Source organism: Prinia subflava, chromosome 2 (assembly GCF_021018805.1).
Source record: "Prinia subflava isolate CZ2003 ecotype Zambia chromosome 2, Cam_Psub_1.2, whole genome shotgun sequence".
Lineage (NCBI taxonomy): Eukaryota > Metazoa > Chordata > Aves > Passeriformes > Cisticolidae > Prinia > Prinia subflava.
In genome coordinates, this window is record NC_086248.1 from 29021369 (window position 1) to 29045123 (window position 23755).

At 37.2% G+C, this 23755-nt stretch overlaps 1 protein-coding gene across 9 annotated transcripts in view; it reads left to right on the forward strand.

Moving 5' to 3' along the window:
* Positions 1 to 23755, forward strand: part of COL19A1 (collagen type XIX alpha 1 chain) — a 191583-nt gene that overhangs the window by 60938 nt on the left and 106890 nt on the right. For 7 of the 9 annotated variants that reach the window (XM_063389432.1, XM_063389431.1, XM_063389436.1 and 4 more), the window contains one exon: positions 11688 to 11732. The exons of the other annotated variants lie outside the window; for them this stretch is intronic. In XM_063389432.1, the coding sequence (XP_063245502.1) occupies positions 11688 to 11732 (45 nt within the window). The remainder of the gene's footprint in view (positions 1 to 11687; positions 11733 to 23755) is intronic. 9 annotated transcript variants of the gene reach the window in all.

A 23755-nucleotide genomic window follows, 5' to 3' on the forward strand; every position in this document is an offset into this window, starting at 1 on the left:
GGGAAGAGCAAAAGTGGAAAACTATTTAACAGATGGGAATTGTGTACAATGTGTACAATGCTATTCCTTAATGAATTTTTGAAGCTTTGTTGTAAGCTGCATTACAGCATACTGCATAATTGGAGAGAAATTGTCTCAGTGGCAATCTAGGAGCTGGGAGGAGATTTTTGGTTGGTTTTTGTTTTTTGTTTTTTTGTTTTTTTTGATGAGAAGAAATCATTTCTTAGTCAGTGCCATGATAGCAACTCTGCTAGCAAAGGCAGCAATGAAAATAGAGGAGTAGCGGGATGATTTTGCCCATTATATTTGATTAATGGGGACCTAAGTGGGAAAGATGTGTAATGTAGGAGTGGCTGTGCCCATTTTGTCTTCCCCATGCCATTCCCCATACTTTGGTCTGAACATTTTTGTCTTCTGGTATCAAGTCCATGAGTTGGAAAAAGGTAAAAATGCGTGACCCTCTGCATGTGACAGGGTTATACTGCCAGTGTTGTCAAACAGCCAGAAGCAATACCATCCTCTAGAATGCACTGTACTGGCAGTGCTTCTGCTGAACTACAGAAGAATGAGAAAGGAATGCAGCTGGAGAAATGGGTGTCAGATAAACATTGAGCTTTAATGAGAAGATGGTTAAAAAGTCCCACAAAAACCTTGTGTCCCTCGGACAGCAGACAAGTTGCTTTCTGTCAGGCATCCCAGATGTAGTATGCAGAGTCAGCTAATAAGTCTCAAAGAGGTTAAGAAAAGATAAAATTACAACCCTACTAGGCTGAGATGTCATCATTGCCTACAGAGGTGCTCAGAATTTATGGAAATGGAGACTTAACTTTAGGGACTAGCTCCAAGAGTTCTGAGCTGACAGTAGATCTGCTGGTCCCAGATTCCCAGGTTAGTCTGAGTGAGTTGGAGTATAGATATTTGGTTGATATATCTTCTTAATCTGTCTACAAAACACAGTAAATGTCAAAAAGCACTGTTTTGGAAGTGAGGAGAGACATTTCTTGGAAAAGCCTTAAAAATCTGTGTGGAAGTGGAGACCTGGAAACTGTACCTTGAACTGCTTTATTTATCAGTGGTTGAAAAGAGGTTTGCAGCTGCAAGCACACCAACAATATGGCACTTCAGGAAAAGTACTGAAATGACAGTTCTTGAAATTTCAGTCTATATGCAGTTCTATTTACTTCTGATTTACCCTAAATGATTACTTTTTCTACTGCTTTTTTGCATTTCATATCTGTTAAGCATTAAAGGTTAAACGTTCATATCTGGTTAAACATTGAAGTTAGTATTTAATGGTCTGTGAGACTGACTTTTTGTAGTGTAAATTTACATTTGTACCAGCTGAGAATCTGCCTTCTCAGTCTTCAGATTATGGAACTGGATAGCGATGATGATGATGATGACAATAATTCTGTTATAAAGAATAGCTTCTGAGATGTTAGAGGTTAACCAATGCTGTTTACATTCCTAGTATAAACCTAGGGGTCCAACTATTATGTTGAGTGTTACAGTCATAATATATTAATTATTTTTGAAATACCTCAGCAATATGTTCCTGTTGAATAATGCTTTTTAACATACATTTAGCATTATTGTATTATTTCAAATATTATTTGAGCAAGGCCAATTAGATTACTTTCCAGTTCTGTTGAAACTTTAATAGGATTTGGATTTGCTTTAACACTATATTATGGTTGGATGAGCAATAAATTAATAGATGGTGTGTAGATCGGGCAATTTTCCTTTTGACAGATCTGCTGTAAAGGAAAAAACATAGTTGCAATAAACTGTAGTTACCCATGAGTATAAGACTGCTTCAAACTTTTTTCAATTGTGTTGCTTCAGATAATGGAAATATCCAACTGATTAGGCTTAATTTTTTAAGCTGTTCATCAATAAGACCTTATGAATCTTTGAGGTTTTTTGCAGCCAGAAGCTTATTTGCATTTTCTCACTACTCTACAGGAAATGTTCTTGTGAATTATATTTGCATTTTTTTATGTTCTGTGTATGATGTTGTAGGTCAGTTGAACTGGATTATTATCCAGCCCATGTTTAATTTGTGTCTGCGCTGCATTTTTAAGTTGTCACCTCTTCAAGGACATGCAGTAGCTGGGAATACCACTTGTAATTGCCAGCAGAAAGACCTACTGATAGCAGAGGCTCTGCTTCTGCTGATACATTTTTTGATGGCAGGAAACTAGTCCTTGACATACGTCCCAAAGAAAAAGGCAGTATACCTGGCTGTAAACTGTACCTGGCTGTAGTTGTGCAGGACAATAAATAGAGTGATCCTTTCATCTTTGGTTTTTCAGAACTTCTCTGACTTCATCTGTTGGGTAGAAATAATTTGTGGGAGGAAAATATAGGAACTAACTTTTGACTTATGTACTTCATGTATGAAAATATGTTTCATGTATTTGAATATAGATATTGTGTGAGTTGCATGCTTTTTGAGACATGCTCATAGGAAAAAAAAAGGAAACAATGCCAACTAAGGAATCTGGAGTGAGGAGCCCTGTTCTCTGATGCTCTGAGTTGCCTACAACTGCTGATTCTTTAGTCTGAGGACAAAGCACCAAAACCTAGATTTTCAAGTGTCATTTAATTTGGTGTATATTACATCCAATTGCCTGAATGACTAGGCAAGTCGGTCTTGTCCCAAAGATGGGTAACAGGAAGTGATGGGAATGAGGAAAAATTGGCACCTACTAAACTCAGCCTATATTATAGTATGCAAATAAGGTCAGTAAGGTTATTGCCATTTGCCTTTCTCTTGAACAGTTACTTGACATGAGCCCTCTAACCTGCCCTTACCCCCTTGGCCAAACCATGGTGTATCTGCTCCACTGGGGCTGCTGTGGAAGCAGGACAGAGCAAAGGAAATGAACTATTTACCTGTTACAAGCCCTCCTTCATCAGGCTATTTTAAGGGAGGATCTTATTCTTGCTCGCATGAATCAAGTTTGCATCAAGGATAGCACTGAGCAAGTACTCAGGAAGTGCTGGTAGCTCAGCAGTATCCAAGAGGGAATGAAAGGCTTGGTAGATGCAGTGAAGCCAAAATGTCATAATGTTCAGCAGAAACTTCTTGACAAGACTAACCCGGGAAATTCGTGGGGCAAGTTTTAATAAATATCTTTTGAATATATTTTTATGTAATGATACTCTATCAGATGATCCTAACGATTAACATAAGCCTGTTTAAAGAAACAAGGAAATATGCCAGTAGGCTAAGAAAGGTGTCATATAATGGACTGTAATTGGTGTGGGATTTTTATGTGTTCAAGGCAAAGCTTTGCCCTTGCTGGTGGCTCTGCACGGGCTGGTACGTGCTCCACAGGGGAGGATGCTTCTCAAGCCCACTGACACTGCATTGTTGAACATTCCGCTCCATTTCTGCAATGCTAAAAATAGTTGTCCTCATTTTAAAACACCAGGCTATTAGATTATTCCAAGGGTCTGGCATACTTAGACTAATGGAAAGCACATATCCATAAATTATCAAAACACTAAGTAGTGTTTGACCGTGCTGATTTTGCTTCTATTAAGATGAGTTTCCTTGCTAGTAACCCTGGAGTATCAAGCCTATTTTGTAAATCAAGCTAATGGCAGTGCCCCAGTAAATTTAAAAATAAAAATGTTTGGTTTTCATATTGAGAATGGAGAAGCATCTGACTTCTTCTTGATGGCTGTGTTTTTTTGTCTTTTTTTAATTTCACAGAATCATGTTGGAAGAATGCTTGAAGTATTTTACAGTAATGGTTTCTCTTTCCCAGCCTCAAAGAAAATCTCAGTTGCAGCATGTTTGCCATTATAAATCTTCTTAGTGCCTAAAATAGTCCAAATAGCAAAACGCATTCCAAGTGATTGATAAAAGTTTCCTTCAACACTTGGGTTTTTTGGTTCTTTTTCTTTCCTGGTTTTTGTGTGTGGTTTTTGGTTTTTTTTGTGTGTGTGTGTGGTTTTTTTGTTTGGTTTTTTTTTTGGGGTTTTTGTTTTGGTTTTCTTTTGTTTGTTTGTTTTGGTTTGGTTTTTTTTGTTGGGTGTGGGGGGGTGTGTGTGTTTGTGTGTGTTCAGATAATGTGATTCCTAATTCGTTTTTTGCTACCATATCATTTGACAGAACAGGTAACAATGCTCCTCATAAAGTTCATATGCTTGTATGTTAAGATATCCTCTCCTTTTATTCTTTTTGATTTTTTTTTAGTGTGAAAGTCCTTTATTTGGGGAGGGGAAATAGCTAAATGTGGAAATTAAGGTATAAAATCTGATGTAAATGCATTTTAAGAAGGTTGTTATATACACACATACAAACCATCTTACTCTACTTTCAAAATTCGTAGGCATAAGCCAAATCTCTAATTTTATAAAGTGCAACTATAACCTGAAAAATCAATAAATTAAAAATTAAGGACCATGTTTATAAATACCTTTCACATTTCCAAAACAATTAAAGCAACCACAACATCAATCATTTTTCATTTAGTAAGAATCAATACTGATCGTATTGATGTAAAAGTGTACTTTTGCATTATTGTGTTGAAGAAATAATAATTTGTAAAGCACTGATTAAACAGTGCAAGACAAAAGACCTATGGTTTGTCTTCATAAAAACCCACTGTGGTTGTGTTTTGGGGGTGTTTTTCTAGCTTACAGTGATCCAATATGGCAGGGAAGATGAAATGTTATTATCTGGTAGCAGACTATAAAGAATTTTTCACAACCCATCCTGTAAACCTAGAGAAAATGAAGGAGTAATGATTACTTATAATGATTAATTAGAGTTTTTCCCCAGTATGCTACCATGTATTGTTACAGATGGGAGCTGGAAAGAAGATGTTGGAATCTGTGCCATGACTGGAGTTACAAAAATGCCATATTTGCAAGCTATTTTAAGATGTATTTTAATTGTTGTATGTCATGAGGGCTTTGTATTTTTTTGCTTAATTATTTGTATCATTCTGATGAATAATCATTCTTTTATTGGCTCTTTCTGTTTTTAAGAGAGACTGGAGTTTTCCTTTGTCTCTGTTCTTTTTGTGTCTGTGAGGCACTTGTCTCCTGCTTGGCTTGGAATCAAACAAGTGAACTTTCAAAACTTTCTTTTGTTGCTGAATTTTGGCATGGACAGAAAACTCAGTTGAGTGGTGTGCAAGTTACTAGGGCCAACGTCTGTCAAGGACATCAGGTCCATGAATGGAATGGAGAAAGCGTTTCATTATAAATTCTTTTAATAAGACTTCTGGGCTCCTATTAGAAGCCATATAAGCACAGAGGAATTCTACCAGAATTTAGCTCAGTAACTATAGTTTAATTATGACAAAAATTAATGTATTCATGGTGACATATTTCATGAATCTGTAAATGGAGGGTGGTTCTTAGTTTTCAGGGGAAGAACCAGGTTCTCACTTGGTCTGTAATTATTTAATACACTTTCTAAGAACAAATGGAAAAGGAAATTACTGCAATATTTTATATTTGAATTCTAAATGAGATATTACTAGACTTTTAACTATACCTTTTCCTTGTAAAGCTATATATTAAATGCAGAATTTAATTGTCTGTAGCTCTCAACTCAAAGTTCTTGATTCATGGTTTTCTTTTGTTCAAATTCTCCTTATTGAAGTGTTGAAGAGGAAGCTTACTATGTTAGTCAGCTTAAGTAGTTAACTTTAAAAAGCATTTTTGATTAACAAGGTGTTTGATTTTACTTATGCTCAGTTTCTGTACATAACTTTTAAGCATCTGGTTCCCTGAATTGAATTTGCAAGCTAAAATCAGATCCTTAATTTTCATGGGGACTGTAAGGAGGAAGTCATTTGGGAGCCAGGGGTGAGTGTCAGCTGTACAGGTGACTTACTTTGCTCTTTAAAACGTGGGTTAGACGACACAGTAAATTAACAGCCTGGATAGAGCATTCACTTGGGAAGCAGGGCAAGCCTGCCTGGTTGCAGAGGATCAAGATTTGCATTTTCTTCCTGCTGAGTGAGTTGGGCACTTGGAGATGAATGAAAGATCTGAGAAGCCCCTTTGAGCAGAGCCTAGAAACCAGCAGTCAGCCTTGTGCATACAGCTCCCTGTTGGACCTCATGGTTTAGGGGTAGCTCCCTGTGTGCTCAAGTGCTTGATACATATTGGGGAGACAGTGGAAGCTGTGGTACATTTGTTGGGGTTTTAGGTACTTGAATAGCTTGCAAGTATCCTCTGGACTGTCTTCTTCAGAATAGGGCCTGAAATAAAGCTTGAGAAAGTTTTTCCTGTGATCAAAATCCTCTAAATTTTGTTGTCCAGTTGTTGGAAGCAACTTACAGCTATATCTGTTACAGAATTAGATAACCTGTAATTGTTAATAGCCTATTGTTTTGAAAGTGAAAAACATTAACCAAATACAAGGTAACAGACATAAATAACCCTAGAAATGAATTCAGCTATTCCACAGAAAAGGAATGAGAAGCAATACATGTCCAGATGCCTTTTTGTCTTAATTTAACTCAGTCACGAGTTGAGTCTGTGAAATGATGGCCGTGTACTGTTTGTTTCTGGAGGAAGCTGCCTTAGTAGGTGTTCCTGGCAAACTCGGTCTTACTGACTCCAAGGTAGAAGAGAAAGCAAACAAATACCCAAACAAACTAACAAAAGTTTCATTCTAACTATTTGCAGAGTCTCAATATCCTTTTTACCAACTGTCCAGTATCTACATAAATGGTCCTTGAATTACATATCCAGTTTCTGAGTAATATAATGTGACAGAGGAACTTTATTACTGGCTTCTCTTTCAAAAGAGAAAGGACATGTGGTGCTGGGGTACAAACCTGCCCAGCAGTATTATTTTACATTAAGACAAATTTCCTAATTCTTCAAACTGTTCAGGTCTTTTCAAATACAAGATTACAGATTCAAAATTTTGAAATTTGAGAGTCTTAAGATCTCAGCAAAATGAGATAAGGGGCAGCACTTCCACTTTTCCATTTTAATCTTTTGCTCCTTTCCAGAAGTGGAATATTGTAGGAAGGCCAGAATTTGCAAAAAGAGACATATTTATTTTAAACTTGGCTGGTAATACTTGTTAAAATTACCTCTTTTCATGGTCAGATTTTTTGTTGATTGCAGATGCTTTTAATGGCAAATATTTGGAATTAAATCTTAATGTCTCTCCAGCTAATAATTTTAAGAAAATTGTAGGGGAAATAGTTCTGCTGCTTCAACAAACTAGGAGACCACACAAAAATTTCCCCATTATTTTGTTGTTATTAAAATTTCAAGAAAATGTTCTGCAGTGTGACCTTGATGCAATTTGTGTATCTTTAGGGCAGACACTTCCTGTAATATAGCACAAGGGGAAGGAAGGAAGGAACTTATTTTCTGCAGATGAGGTAGCCAGCATTTTGTTCAGCAACAAGATTATCACAGTCTATCAATTTCTACATTCAAAGCCAGGATCTCACTGACTTGTACTGTTGGCATATTTAAAACACTGAAAACCAGATCAGCAATCCTGCAGTGAGTATTAGGACAAGCAATCAATGATCGTCCATGAAAAACTTGCATGAAATGTTTTGCTTAACTTAATGTGAGTATTTTGCCACATAAAGGAGAATTTAAGTCAGTCATACATGTGATACTTTTAAAATTTCACTTTTTTGTTTCTGCAGCATTTGAATTCTTTGAAGTAAGTTAGCAGTGGCTAATACTGGTATGTTTTTATACTGTCAAGTGGAAATTTCCTAATCTTTTTTACCTACATTTCATTGACTGTATTTCTTACTATCTCCAATTTGGAATGTTTTATTTTTTAAATTAATATATTTGCAAAAAGTCTGGACTATTTCTGAAACATAAGGCGTTGCTGATCACTAACATTGGAACAGACAAGAACTGACTTGTTGAACAGCAACATTGCTGAAAATGATGGGGAGGTAGACACAAGACTGAATTCTGAGCTAACAGCATTCTCCTACTGGAATAAAATATATTGGACTATATAATTAAAACTGCACCTAGCAGATCAGGGGGAGATATTTTCACTTCCTTGCTTGGTGGGGCTGCACCTGGTATGCTGTGTCATGTTTGGGGGAGTCCTCCACCCTCACTTCCACAAGAGATGTGGAAAAACCAGTGAAGGTCCAGCAGGGAATTAGTTTATGTTCAGGAGCCTAGGAAAAAAGACATCTGAGGAGAGTTTCAAGGAGAAAAAGTTTTTTGAGTCTGGTAAAAAGGAATGATTGAAACTGTCCTGCAAATCTGAGGAGTCCAGCTGGTTAATCTTCAAGGACAGCTTCCCAAAACCCCAAGAACACTCCATGTTGTTATGCAGGGAGTAGAGTGAGTATGGCAGAAGGCCAGCATGGATGAACAAGATGCTTCTGACTGACCTCAGAGAGAAAAGAAAGTAAACAGTGGAAGCACGGGTGAGCTAACCAGTAGGAACACAGAAACACTGCCAGAGCATGTGGTGATGGAGTTAGGAAACCAGAAACTCATCTGGAATTGAAACTAATAACAGAGTTTTAAGGGCAGCTAAAAGGGCTTCTGTTAAGTGCATCCATAGCAAAAACAAAGCTGAAGAAAACATTGACCTGCTGCTTAATGGGGTGGGGGATGGAAAAGGCTGAGAGCACCCAATTTTTTTTTCACCTTGTTTATTTCTTTAATAAGTTTTGCCCTCAGACCTTCCAGTTTACTCAAGCATGTTAGCAGAGAGTATGATGATGAACTACCAAAGCAGAAGAGAGTGTTAAGGAGCACTTAAGCTGCTTGGATGCTTGCAAGATACCAAACATTATGCATCCAGGGATGCTGGGGCAGCTGGCTGATGTCACTGCAGGGTTGCCCTCTGTCATTATCAAAAAATTATGATTACTAGGGAAGGTCACTGATGATTGGAAACAAGCAAATATCACGTCCATCTTCAAGAAGGATCCATTGAACTTCAGGCCAGTCACCCCTACCTCTGTCCCTGGAAGAATTATGTAGCAAATGCTGGAAGGTATGTCTGAACAGAGGAAGGACTAGAAGGTCACTGCGAACAGCCAGTGTGGATTTACCAAGGACAAATCACACTGACCAACCTGCTTGCCTGCTCTGATAAAAAGACTGTTGGTGTGGATTAGGGGAGAGCAGTGGATGTTGTATACCCTGATTTCAGCCAGGCTTTTGGCATAGTCTTCAGACATATAATTACACTAGAATCTGTGAGGTTCTGACTGGATAAATGAGCAACAGAGAGGGTGGAAGATTGGGGTCAAAGGTGGAATGATGCTATGCAGTCAGACTGCTACCTAATAACAAATGACATACCCCATGAGGCAATACTGGATATTATTTAATGTCCTTATGAATAACATGGATGATGGGGTTCTCAGCAAGTTCGTGGATGTTATCAAATGCAGGGTAGTAGTCAGTGCACTGGAAGGTAGGGCAGCAACAATATTCTCAGCAGGCTGGAGAAACGAGCTATCATAGAACTCTCAAAGTTAAGCAGAGGAAAACATGAGGGCCTGCATCTGAGAAGGAGCACCCTCATGTCACAGTACAGGCCAGGTACCAAATCTCTAGGAAGCAGCTCTGCTGAAAGGGAGTTGGGAGTTCTGCTGGATGCCCTTTGTTTGAATAAGGCCAAAGGCATCTTGGGCTGCCTTGGCAGGTGCATGTGCAGCAGACCAGGAGGAGTGATTGGTGAGTGCATCTGAGACCTCATCTGGAGTTCTGCATCCACTCTGGAGCTTCCTGGAGAGGATAAGGAGCAGCTCCTTGGGCTGAGTTCAGCAGAGGCCCACCAGGATGGCCAGGGCTTGAAGCCCATGATTAAGAGGGGAGGCTGAGGGAGTTGGGCTTGCTCAGCCTGAAGGTGAGATGATTTGGAAAGTGGTGGGTGGTGTGCAGACTCATTGCTGGCTGTAAATACTGGGTGGGTGTGGAAAAGCCAGAGTCAGACTCCTATCAGAGCTGTACAATGAAAGGATGAGATGCAATTAATACAAATTAAATTAGGGAAATATTGACTCTACCTCAGGAATTTTCATATCATGAATTTGGGATTGAGTAAAAACACAAATGGGAAAGAAAATGCTTCCCTCAATTTTTTAGAATAAGTGTTAGCTGTGTTGTGTGTCCAGCAGCTGGGGAAGAACGGGAATCACAGAACAAACCAGGTTGGAAGGGGCTTCAAAAGAATATCTGACACCACTTTTCACAAAAAAGGGAAAACAGATAAATTGAATAGAAATTGTACACATTTTTAGAATTATTTCAGGAATTAGCCTCTCATTTTTAGATGAGGACATGTGGAAGTTTATTTCACTAGAAACTGTTTTGTGTGCTCAGTCTTGGGCTTGCTTCTAAAATTGAGCTGTTGATTGTATAAGCCACCCCTGCCAAAAGAAAAAAGTAAAAGGGAGCCACTGTAGGAAGTGATGGAAAGTCTTGAACTGTTTGATAATTTGTACTTCTGCACACCTCCAAAGCTTTGGGTTTAATTCCCAGATGTGTAGTACATGATCAGGACACGACACATTACTTGAAAGATTTGACAAAATGCTGCTAGAAACTTTGCAAGTTACAGCCAGCTGTTCTAGTTAACCTCACTTAAACCTTAGATTTCTATTTAACGAAATTACACTCTCTGAAGGGTGAAAGAATGTTTAGACATTGCTCTGTCTAGTTTTTTTAAAAGGAATTTTTAAAAACCCCATAAGCTTTCATTTAGATATTTTCCACTCTTTTCATCTGCAGATGTATAAAGAAATCATGTGTGTTGTACTGAGGCCATGAGACTGAATTCTGGAGACTGGAAAAGATATGCAAACCATCTCCTGCTAGATGATTTGAGGGAGAAAGAAAAAGTTTGCATTTTTTTAATTAGGTCGTTTTTGTGCTGTCTGTACATAATTTTGCCCATCTGTCTTCTGTATGTCTCACAAAACATGCAAGTACACATTAATAAAAACCTAGAGCAGGTGTTATTTTTGTATAATATAGACAGACTGCAGATTGCATTTGATGAAGATGTTAACATAGTAAGATTGTACACTACGATCCTTTTCTGAGCTAGAATTTAGGAAATTAGAGCTGGAAAGAGCATTATAATAGGCCTTTTTATTGAAACACCATCAAACAAAGAATTCAATCTACTGAAATAATCTGAGCTTGAGTTAATAGTTTAAAACTCACCTCTTCTGTGTTTTCTCTTTCTTTGCTTTAGTTTTTTTTTTAATACTTGGGTAATTGGATATGGTTTTCAAAATGAAAGAAGTTAGTTTTCATAAATCACATCTGTATATTTTTTCAGTTGATCTGCGTTGGAGACCTTCACAGTTGACTAGTCATATTTAAAAACTAAAATGAAGGGATTAATAGGAATAAATGTATTAAAATTGGTTAGGGAGAAGAATAGAGGTACTTTAATAAATAGATCTAAAGTCAATAAATAGTTGAGAATTTTTGAAGCTGAGAAAATCACTTAGAATGAATGGAAAAAGAAATGATTCCTATTAACTGGCAAAACTATGGAAAGCCATATCATTTTTATAGACAAGTCACACCTTTTTGAGTGAGAGACAATCAGCATCCAAATTATTTCATTTTTGTCTTATAATAAAAACCCAGTGCAGTAAAATTATTTTAAAGAATACAATTACTTGAACAATGTTGGTTTGAGATTTGTATTTTATCCTTTTGTGTTCCAGGGTGAACGTGGGTTTCCGGGTAGTAAAGGTGAAGAAGGTGAAAAGGTAAATTATTCTGTCCACATAATTTATTGATTTAACAAGACGATATACTGCCAATCAAGTAGAGCTTTGTTCTGAGTTCCTGCCTTAACCCTTTAATTAATAAAATTCTTTAAGTTTTTGGCATGTAAATGCTTAAGAATGAGAAATTCTTTACGCATTTATTGAGTGCTATCAGGGCTTCTTTTAGATTTTGTTTTTCCTATAAGAAAAGGTTTTATGAGGAACCAACAGAACCTCTGCAGAGGCAGGAAATTGTTCAAAAGCTTGTATTAAAATGTGAGCTAAACTGCCCTCGTGGAAGGCTGTCTTGCCTGATAGAATGCCAGCATTAGGTGGGATTAGATGATAGAACCCAATCTTCTTGTGTTACTTCTGACAGGTAAGTCTTCCCACGTCATCGATCAAAGGCAAGTAAACGTGTGTTGAGGGGCAAGTGGAAGCAAGAGCCCGATACTAGCTTGTCTAATAGGAATTAAAGTTAGCAGTGGTGATAGTTTATGGTTGTAACTTCAGTTCTTAACCATGTTCATGCCTGTTTACTGGTTTCTCACTAGTTTTGACTTGTTTGGATAAGGCAACCTGAAATAAGAGTCTTTTCTTGAAACAGGTAGTTTCTCTGTGCTTCAGCCCACTGTCTAAAAAGGGTGCAGAAAAGCATTTCTGCTGAATTTATATGTCATAAAGATGAAGAATGACAGAAGCTGCTATTCTGGCAATATTCAGACTGATGAAAATAGAGTTAGGTGGCAGCTTCTGAATTTAAAAAAAAGTGTAATATATTTGTGAGTTAGGCTGCTTTGGACATGGATATATTCACTCACCCACTATACCTCTTCAGAAGTGTCAGACAGCTTTCCATGTTCATATTTTAAAGAAAACATGCTATGGATTATCAGAATTGAAGCAGATTTAAAATATGGAGGGTTTTTTTAGGAGGAAGTATCCCATTAGCCAAGAAGGAAGAGGTATCAGAAGTAAAACCCAGCAGCCATAGCAACTAACATTTATAATGTGAGAATTCAGCCTCTAAAAAAACCACTTGTTAAATTTGAGTGTTTCTAACTCCAATAGCAGATCTTATTTCCTTGGTAGTGTCAATACTCTTCAGTTCTGAAAGACTTGTGGATTTTTTTTTTTTTCCTCCCCATAATAGCTCTGTAGCTGTGATGTGCTCTCCTTGGGTTGCATGAATAAATTGTGTTTGAGCACAGGCACATGGTTCCAGCTGTTGCTGCCACTCTCTTTGCTTGATTTCCCTTATTTTAAAGCAGAGATAAAATGACCCAACCTCTGGTAGTCACATTTTTCTTATGTGGAAGCTAAACCAGCATGCTTAGATCATATTTTTTTCTTTTTGTCTCGTAAATTCATATTATAATTAAAAGGTCCCATTTAAAAGTACTTCCAGTGTTTATTATTATGTTTACTATTATTTATTATTAATGCTGCATTCAACTGCCCTTCAAATTAAAGGAAATATAAGAGTGGAAGGATCTTTATTTACCAGTGGTCACTCAAAAGTAATTTGGGCTAGTGTCATCAGAAGCTACACATGATATTTGTGTGGGAAGCATGTGTTTTAAGGCAATGAGAAGTAGGTCTTTGGCAGTTATTCATTTAAGCTTTAATTCAAAAATTATTATTTAAGAATAACAATGGAGAGTTTCAGCCACTAAGCTCCAGTATAAAAAAATCATCAATACATTTTCATTTTAACACAGCAGCACAGAATGAAATAGTTATACTACTTTGTGTGTAACAAACATGATTTCAAATCCTGAAATGGAAAATTTTCCTATTACGAAAAGTTCTGCCTAATATTGCATATCAAGGAACAAAATTTTTGCTCACTATTTTGCATATCTCCTAGGGTGGGACACAGCTACCTCAGCATGGGATATTTGCCTCCTGCAAATACTCCCTGCACAAATACATGAAAATTAACTATCCTCTACTTTTGGTTTAGGGATCCTATCATTTAGTAGGATTGTACACTTGAAACCAACACAGCCTTATACCTCTTTTCAAAAAAGAAAATAGTTGAGTTTTGTATTAGGTTCTGCTTTGGCAGAGCAAGCCTTGGGGACCTCAGAGAGAGAAAGACAACTGAGGTGACAGTGCGTGATCATTTGTATATTACAGTGATGGGAAGCATCTATAATGTAAATTATTGAGGGAGATTCCTTTATACTGTTTAAGGGTTTCTCTGCCACACTTGGTTCTTCTTGAGGAATCCAGAAGTCTTGTTCTGCCTTTGAACTTGGTTCTCTCTTACAGAAGCCAATAGTGGTATGGGAAGTACAGACTATGAAGGTGTTACATTGCAAGTTTTCCCTCCAAGGGAAATACACTCTCACTGTGAATTTATTTTAATTCTCCTTTGTATTCTGCTTTCTTTGTGCTACATAGATTATGACACTCTTATATGATAGTCTTACAAGTGCAACAAAAGCATTGGTTTACCCTTTTATAGCATGACTGACAAAGCATATGCTGAGAGCAGTTTCAATTGGTTTGCTGCCAAGTAGGCAGATTATATCAGGGGATCTGTTCGCCTCCTAATACTGCTTAGAATTTCAATTTTACAGCATGGGATAGAAAATATGACTATTACATTTCATGATGATAGTAAGTCAGAAGGTGCTGATAATAACTGGAAGAAAGCTTTAAAATATGGGATGTTCTTGGTAAATCAGAGATGTAGCCTGAAATAAAAATAAAATTGCAACTGAAAGACTAAGATGTTCCAAAATGAAATATTGTCTGCAACACTAATTAAAAAGTTCTATTAAAAAGTGCTATTTGCTGTTGATACGACTTCAATTTTACAAATTTTGAAAGGCAAGCACTGAGGATGACTGGTGCTCAGGAATACAGAACCTTTGAGGAAGGATTGGTTGACTCTTGGTGTGGAGTCAGCTGAAAATATGTGAACAGTCTTCAAATATATAACCTTGTTGCAAGGAGGAAAGAAATGGTCTGTTTGTTTGTCTGTAGTGCATGCAGAGCAGTGGGCTGGAAATGCAGCAAGGAAGATGCTGTGTAGCCATTAGGAAAGGGTTTTTAATTTTAACACTATTGTTTGTTATGAAAGTAATTTCCTTTTCCAGTGGTCTGCAATTTTTTTCCTGGTAACTCTAAAGGGAATAAACTAAAGACTTGCTTCATGAAAACACAGGAGATGAGATTATCTTAAATTACTTTGCCACTTTCTGTTAATAGCATCAAAATTATGCAAGTTACACTTCTTCCTAATTCAATAAGCATATAGAACAGCAAGACAGTTTCTCATTGAACATACATACTTGTTTGATTTTAATATCCAGTTAATAGCTTTCTGTGATAGGACTGTAAAGCTCTGGAACATGTTCCCCAAAGTGGTTTTCCAGCAGCAACTTTTCCTTGGGGCTTTCAAGACAAGCCCTAAGCAATCTGGCCTGATTAACAGGTTTGGGTCTGGATTTCAAACTCTGTAGGTTTCAAGATCTCAGACCTATCTTGAAACTTGCAGAGGTTGAAATCTTTTTTGTTATCACTTATTTTGATACTAGAAACATGTGCATCACTTGGGGGTTGGAAGAGGCCCAGTGCCTGTTAGCTAGGTTGGAAAAGTCCTTTGAGACCATTGAGTCCAACCCATGACCTAACACTACCTTATTAACTAGACCAGGGCAGTAAGTACCACATCCAGTCTTTTTTTAAACACTTCCAGGGCCAGTGACTCCACCACCTCTCTAGACAGCCCATTCCAATGCCCAGTCACTCCTTCTGTAAAGGACTTGTCTAATGTCCACCCTAAATATCCAAATTACACAAATAACCTCTAAGATACCTTTTTCCTTTGTTAAATTTGTAATTTATTCTCTTTCCTACTGGTTATTGTTTCCTTTGGTCACTCCAGTTAATACTCTTTTGCCAGGTCACCACTTTTTCTGTTGTCTTGCGTACCTTTTTGGTTATAACATGTATTTTCTTTAGTACACCTCACAGAAATGATTCTTTCTGTAAATGAGCTAGAACACTGAGAATTCAATTTTCTGGGACAGAGGGAATGTGAATGCCATATAGAATTCACCAATATTTAGTGGTATATGTGGAACATATCTAAATTTTATTTGAAATAGTGGTGATAGAAAATCCAACACACTTACATGTTAATTATAATTGAGCAAACAGGATTTGTTTATCACTAACAGATAATAGTCATTTCATAGAGCTGGTAATCCTAAATTCCTTGCCTTGCTTAGCTATTTCAAAAGGCTAGTACAAAATCCCTATTTGTGTTTTAAGTCAGAGAGGCAAGGTGTGCTGTTATATAATGAAATCACAGGACTAGCTGATACCTCAGAAGACTCAGAAGTTGTGACAGTAGGAGGATTGCTGTGCTCTGGAGAGGGACTCCTCATTTGCAGTTTCACTGGACTGACTGCTTTCCTTCATAAGGCATATTCCCTTTCTTCTCACACTTGAAGTAGAGGATTTTAAAACTGGATGTCATTGGACCTGACCTATGTAGCTGTTTGTGTGCTGTGATAGGCACCTGTAAATGTTTGATCTCTGGTAAAGTTATTATTTTACTATAATTCTGTGATCAATATTTGTCAGTAAAATGATATTAAAAAGTCACATGTATTTGAATAAGAGAAACTTTGAGAGTAAAACCATAATGATAATTTTTTTTATTATTTCCAGAGTTTCATCCTTTTTACATTACAAATTCCATGTCTTAATTGTGCTTTGGCCTCATATGTGTATTCATATGAGAAGAGAGGAGAAGTCTGGGGCTTGTCTGGCCTAAATGTAGAAAAAAAAAGAATCTGCCTAATTTTCTTCTAAATGCAGGATGTTCTTTGTATATATTTACTATTTTCTGAAGTACAATTGGAATTATCCCAGGAAACAGAGCTTCATCTATTTCCTTTAGAAGACAATTCCTAATAGATCTTAGTGTCAAGGAGATTTCCTGGAGGTTCAACGTTTTCTACTTCATCCTATAACACCTAATAAAATACTCCTCTGTCTATCTTCTGTCCATCCAGAGAACACAAGGCTATAAACTTCCAGGGTGTCCCCAGGTGTAGTCTTTTGTTTCAGTCTTTAATATGCTTTTCTTAAATAAGCATAAGGAAATGAAGAAAGAATCACCTTCCCTAGGTCTAACATGCTGGTTTGAAGCTAGTCATTATTTGTGTTCTAATATTTTAATGTCTGTATCATAAAGATCATTTTCTGCGGTAAAACCAGACAGCTCGATTACTGGGGAAGCTTCCAATTTACTTGAAAAATAGAAGCTATCACACATAGATAGAAGACAAAGGTCTATAATTAAAAATACTAAAAAAAATACAATTAAGAGAACCAGTTAGTAACACTGTATATTGGTAGAGTGCTTCTATTTATGAGCATAGATTCTACTAGAAATGCTTCAGTCTGAGCAAAAGATTGGAATAATAAATTCCATAAACTGCAAATCTTGGTGTTACTATGAACACTACCTGCTCTTAATGTTTTTGGAGTAATGGAAGAATGAGCAATTTGCACTGCAGACTTAGGTTCCTATTCCCTAGTTTGTTTGGATGTGAATGGAGTTGGTGCCACTGTGCTTAAAATTTGTCTCTTACTTGTGTTAACCCATCAATGCAGACACTTTACTGGGGCAGGGAGAAGAATATTTGAAATTCTTGAAATCCTGTTTCATGCAGGTGAGACTGAGTACTTTACCAAGTAGATATAAATATGAACTGAGAATTTTCATACTTGTCTCCTAATGCTATTTAGGGAAGTATACAAGTTTTCTCTTTCTCGTCTTACAACAATCTAATCACCTCTTTGCATCCTCTTTTATTTCTCTCCCTGAAATTTATGCAGTCATGTTGGCATCCTAGTAGGCTAAACATTACCTTATCAGGTATTTCTGTGGTATTTGGCTTGATCTGGCCATCTTCCTGTTGTTTAATGCTCTTGCCCTTTGAAAAAGGCTTAATAAAAAGTATCTGTGGGGAATAGTGCCTGGCCTATGCTAACTTTGAACTGTGCCTGGGAATTATATGAGGAAATGCTAATTGAACTCATTGAAATGTCTGCACAAAACCTTCACAGCTGGGGTCTATCAATCAAATTATATAGATGACCAAGTCCCAGGTCCCAAGCCCTATCACTGTTTAATTTACTTACACATACTCATTTAGTCAGATTAAAGGTTCATCAGGCTCAGCATCCTGCTTCTAATGATAGCCTGAAGTGGTGCCCTGGGGACAAGCATAAGGACAAAGTAAGCAAATATAGTACTCTTCCAGCTTTAAATAATTTGAGACTGCAAATCAGCAGATGTGTTTTCAGTGAATGGACTTTTCTCCCACTAGAAAGTACAGTTTTCTCCTGGATTCATGTAAACTTTGAGCATCTGCAATATCCTGTGGTGAGGTATTACACTGTTTATCTTTGTGTTTGAAGAAATACTTCCTTTTGTTTATTTGAAACCTGCTTCCTCTTAGTTTGATTTGGTGTCCCCTACTTTTTCAGAAGGTTCCTGTTCTCGTTTTCAGTATCAGTCTAGAATCAATAAGCTTCTGTTACAAATTCCTGAGCTGTCTCTTTCAAACAGAAGAATATCACTTTACTTAGTGTCTCCCCCTATGAAAAATGTTCTGTATTGGATCATCCTTACAGTTGCTTCTGGATATTATTGAGTTTGGTTCCAGTGTTTAAAGATGAAAAAGGCAAGAATTTCAGTCTATGTAATATCACAGTGAAATTCTTTTTTTTTTTTGGTCTCTGTGCCTTCCTGTCTCCCCACAGGAACTTTTCTGTCCTCTCTTTAGCTTTGCGTGTGGCCTCAAGATCTCATTTTTGATCCTTTTGAACTGGTCATTAACAGTCACTGCATTTAGGAAGTTATGTTTGTGTTCACAGGTGTTATGGCTACATAGGGGATATATGGATTTTACAGTCTTCATCATTTGATGTGTATCTATACTGAACTTCATTTGTCTTCTTGCCATGTCATTTCATCTTACAATGACTGTATTGAGTTTGTCACAGTTCATCCTCATCTGTTTTATACTTTATAATTTGGTATTTTCACAAAATTGTTGTGTACTCAAACGGTTTTCTTTGAGATTTGAGTATAAACGCTCCAGTTATTGCTGAGAACAAGATTGGCAGAAAACTGATATTTGCAATACATAAATGTTGGTGTGGACTCTCAACCTCTTTCTGCTTTGGTTCAGAAATGTAATATTTGACACGTGTGGAGGGTTTTGGCATTAGAAAGGTATTTTTATCTTAACATTATCTGAAAATGGCTATTTGCATATAGTGAGTACAATTGTTCAAAAGCCTCTTGAGCCTGACAGAGTTCAGAACTCTGATGATCCCTGTGGATACTTTCCAACTCAGAATAATCTGTGCTTCTGTAGTTTACTTTGGTTCACAAAGTAAACCAAATTCCAGTTGCTCCCACAATGTAGGAAGCTTCTTTCATGGTAGGCGCAGATGTGGATCTCTGGGCAGGCAGACTCACGTGGTGCTCTGCAGAAACAGCCATGCCTGTTCTGACGAGCTGTCTGGTGTATCAGAAACACTGCAGCTTCCTTGGGGGCCGTTCTGTTGAGACATGAGGTTCAGTAGTGTGAGCAGAGTGCCAAGTCCTCTGGATGTGCTGCTTCCAGTAACGGTGCCCTCTGTGCCACTTTGGAGATTTCTGTGAAGACACATCCAGAGATGGATGACTGGATGTCATCGCAGCTGTAATTCCTAGAGGAAAGCACTTACTAGCTTGGAAACAAGGCTGTAAGCTTTTGACGGGTAGCTAATAAATGGTAATTAATTTAAAATTAGTGTAGCAATTTTTACGTGTAACATATGGTCCACATTTAGCAACCGAGAACTGTTGCAGAGGATTATTCTTTATGAAAAAGCCTGTACTGACAGGTATCTAATGAGAAGAAGCAATAAGATAATCTAATAAACAGTATTGATGCCGCAATATTTGAAACTAACATTTAGCATAAATTGCATAAATGCTTATGGAGCCTTGTACATCCTATAATTTAGACAGGAACTATCCTACTCTAAATCTCTGAGACCTCTTTAAAAATTCTTTTATTTAATATTTATAAAATAGATATGTATGAAGGGACGTAAATTTGTAGATAAAATCATAGAATCATGAAATGGTTTCATTTGGAAGGAATCTTAAAGCTCATTTGGTTCGAATCCTCCTGCCTTGGGCTGGGACATCATCTACTATAACAGGTTGCTCAAAGCCCCATTCAAACTGGCCATGAACACTTGCAGGGATTGGCCAACTTCTTTGGGCAGCCTGTTCCAGTCCCTCACTACCCTGACAGCAAAGAATTTCTTTCTTTTATGTACTCTAAATCTATCCTCTTTTTCGTAAACAAGTGTAAGTCAATGGGCTCTGTATGTGAGCTTTTGCAATTTTGAGTGAGAGTTGTTCTCAATGAGGAAAAGGATTAGAATTTATGAACAATTTGATGAAAGAAGAAACAACAAATTAAATGGTTAATAACAAAAAATATAATAATAACAAAATAACAATGGTTAAAGACATTGGTCACTGTAGAAGAGGAGATGACAGAACTGTTTTCATTAATCTACTGAAAATAGTGTGTGCATATGAGCAGGGGAAACTTTTTACAGCCTGCAAAGACAGGTATGGATGTTACTACTGAAAAGTCATCATTATACATCTTTAAGTATATTTAAGTTCCAGAGCACTTTTTTTCTCCACTTAGCAGTAGTTGTTCTTTATTGTTGTAATACTGTAACACTGTACAGTGATAAAAATGCTCTTCCTCCCAATCTCCTCCTTTCCAGTTGCTTCTTCCTATCCCCAGTGTCCCTGCTATAGTGCACTGCTATTGCAACTGTTTGTGTGATTCCTAGTAAAATTAACAAGTCAGAAAACTGTTTAGACTAAAAAAGTGCCTCTGTTTACTGGGTTTATATCCCAGCACATTCTGTTTCTCCAGACTGGTATGTTGTTATTCTTCAGCAACCAATGTAATTCAGAAAAATAGGCATATTTAAGTGACTGAAAGGTGCTGCAGGCCTATACAGATGACTTTTGGGATTGGAGAGGAACAGTATGATTCTTTTTGGATGAAGCTACATTGAAAGATGTACTTCGGGAACAGGCTTGAAGTGCTACAATTTCTAATGGCTCTTGAATTCATGAAACCAGATTAGAGCTACTTCAGCGTAGGTTTAGAATAATTCCAATAAAATACAGTGTTAACATCTAGTACTCTGTACTGTTTTCTTCATAAATCATCTCTTCTGTGCCACACTCTATGCTCATATGGACATAAATAAAAAATACTTTGAAGAAGACCTGACATAACATGACATGGAAGTCAAGGGTCTTAAGGCTTTTACAAAGGATCTACACAAAAGTTCAAGAATGGTAAATTGTGCAGAAGGATGTGCTAACTTAGCTAACCCAGTCAGCAGCTTTATGATGGTACTTTTTACAAATATGCGCATTCATCATCTTTGTGTATTGTTAAATTTTAATTTAGGAAGCCAAATAAGCTGGATTAGCAGAGCAGCTAATTTGCAACAGCTGCTGAGAGTTTCTGTGACAGTAGGTGAAATCTAGGTGAAGACTGAGTTGCCTTAGATGTCTACAGGGAGCATATCACTGATCTTCCTGGTATGGTGAGGTGCACAGAAAAAGAAAAAGGCTTTATCCTGGTACTCCTTTAAGTTTTATGGACTTACTGAAGGCTTGCAGTAGTTAAACTACTGTTGTTGGTAGCTGGCCAGTAGATACTGTTCAGATTTCCCAGGATGACCTTTCTGAAGGTAATTCCTCCCATTCAGGGAGCTGAGGAATATTGTCCTGCCTATTTATTCTAGACCCACTGATCTTTCACCCTTCACTGCACAGTGGTTCAGCTAGAAGAAAAATGTTATTGTTTCTATGGATGGTGCCCATAGAGTCTATATGGGCTGATTGTATGGACAGTTGCCAGGCAAGTGGACCTTTTCATTTTAATCCTCTCAGAAGGGGAGAAAACTTCCTATTTTAAATCTCTAGTTGCCAAGTTTTGTGCAAAAGGCAGAAATTTCCTACTTTTCTAGTTATATTTTGTCCTGGCCTTAGTGAAGTCTGAGCAAGGTGGGTGTATTTTGAACACAGATCAAGTCTTCACCTCAGATAAATAACCATTAGGAGACTGAACATACCATGTCTTTAAACTGTACCAGGGTTTGTGAGAGCTTTACTGAAACATCAGTTTCCTGGTAAAAAGTATGCATTTCTATGACCTTAATAAACTACTTATTGTAGTCTAAGAAAATAGAGATAACTGATACTGCTGCCTGTGTGAGCCTGATGAACATGGTTAATAGTCACAGCTACAGAGAAGGCTATTATTCTGGTTATTATTCTGGTTGTCATGTGACAGAAATAAAGCTAGAAGTGCAGCCTTTGGCAAAAAAAGATGTAGCAGTCCACCAGCTTGGGCAAACACTTGACGTGGCTTTAACCATCTGCAGAACATCTTTTAGAGTATAAATAACAATAGCAATGCCCTGCCAAAACTGTGAAAGCATGTGTGTCTAAAAAATACTACGTTCTGTGAAAGCAGTACTATTTGTCAGCTGATGTCAAGAACAGATTGGCTTTTGGTTGCCTTAGGAGACAAGCCCTGAAAAGAAACTAGTTTATTCCTCCTACGGAAAAATCTTCATTCAACACTAACACCAACCCGGTATAAACAGAAACCTCCCCACTAAAAGGCAGATAGAATTTTAAACAACTGTATCTGCAAGTCAAATCCATTTCTAGTATTTACTTTAAAAATGGAAAAATAATCTGCTCATTAAATGAGAGTTTTTACTTTTGAGATTTTAATCTGTTGATAGATACACAAGATACTTAAGTTCAAAATTACTGGGAAGATCAGTGAGGGGAAACACAGACCCAAATTTAACTATTAGTTTTGTTCTTGAACAATGTAAGAGCAAAACTCGGTACTAGCTGAGGGATTTGTGCAAACTGAGACGTATTATGATTCCCTTGTGTTAGGCAATGTACAAAGACAGGGTGGAGCATTTATTTAATCCAAGGGTTATTATAACTAAAATGTAAGAATTAAGACACAAGATGGATACTTGCAGAACAACCAGACATGCTTGGCTAATTAAAAAATAAGTAATACAAAAAATGATGCTGCACCTATTGTGCAGATTTTCTGTTCATAGCGCTGGAGGAAAATTGGTTTGAAGGGAGTGGGTTTTGTATGGATATAAATGGTATGACCTTGTGTAAGCCTAGCAATGCCAAGTTGTGCACTGAGTTTTACACTTTGATGTCCTGGTATTTAAGTGTGTGTGCATAAGAAGCTTCAGAGGAGAGGACAAATGATGACCAGAATTTTAACTATGATACTACTAATGGGTAGGTGAGAGCAGGATGAGGGAGTACTTGTGAAAATAGCTTGGATCAAAGTAGAAGCTGTGTGGAGAGATGAAAAACATTTTGGTCTATGGTCTGGATGTGGATTGTGTCTGAGAGACTCATTTCAAGATAATACCAGTTCTTGCTGACAAACAGAATCAGTGTCTTTTACAGTGCCAAAAAGAGGAAGCTTTCTTAAGTTAAAAATGTTGAAAGAAATGTTTAAAACAATCCAAACATAGATTAGATATGAGGGACTGGAAAGTTAAGACATGCTCTTGGTGAGGAGTCAAGTCTGGATGTAACTGATGACTCACAGAAATGATTGTTGATTTTATATTTGCAGATGAGCTTAGCCAGAGACACTGTAGAAGGAGAGGAAAACTGGACCATGAGTGTTCCCTGTATGGCCTCTGCATGGAAGGATGCATGTATGAGTTGTCTGACTGAATTCAGGAGTCTTTGTAATTTGGAAAGCCTTTTCTTTTTGGATTATGAGGAAAGGTATAGCACAATAAATTATATGCAGTATGCCAATTTTTAAACTGGAGTGGTATTCTGTGTGTAGAATTTACTGTAGAACTCAGCCAAA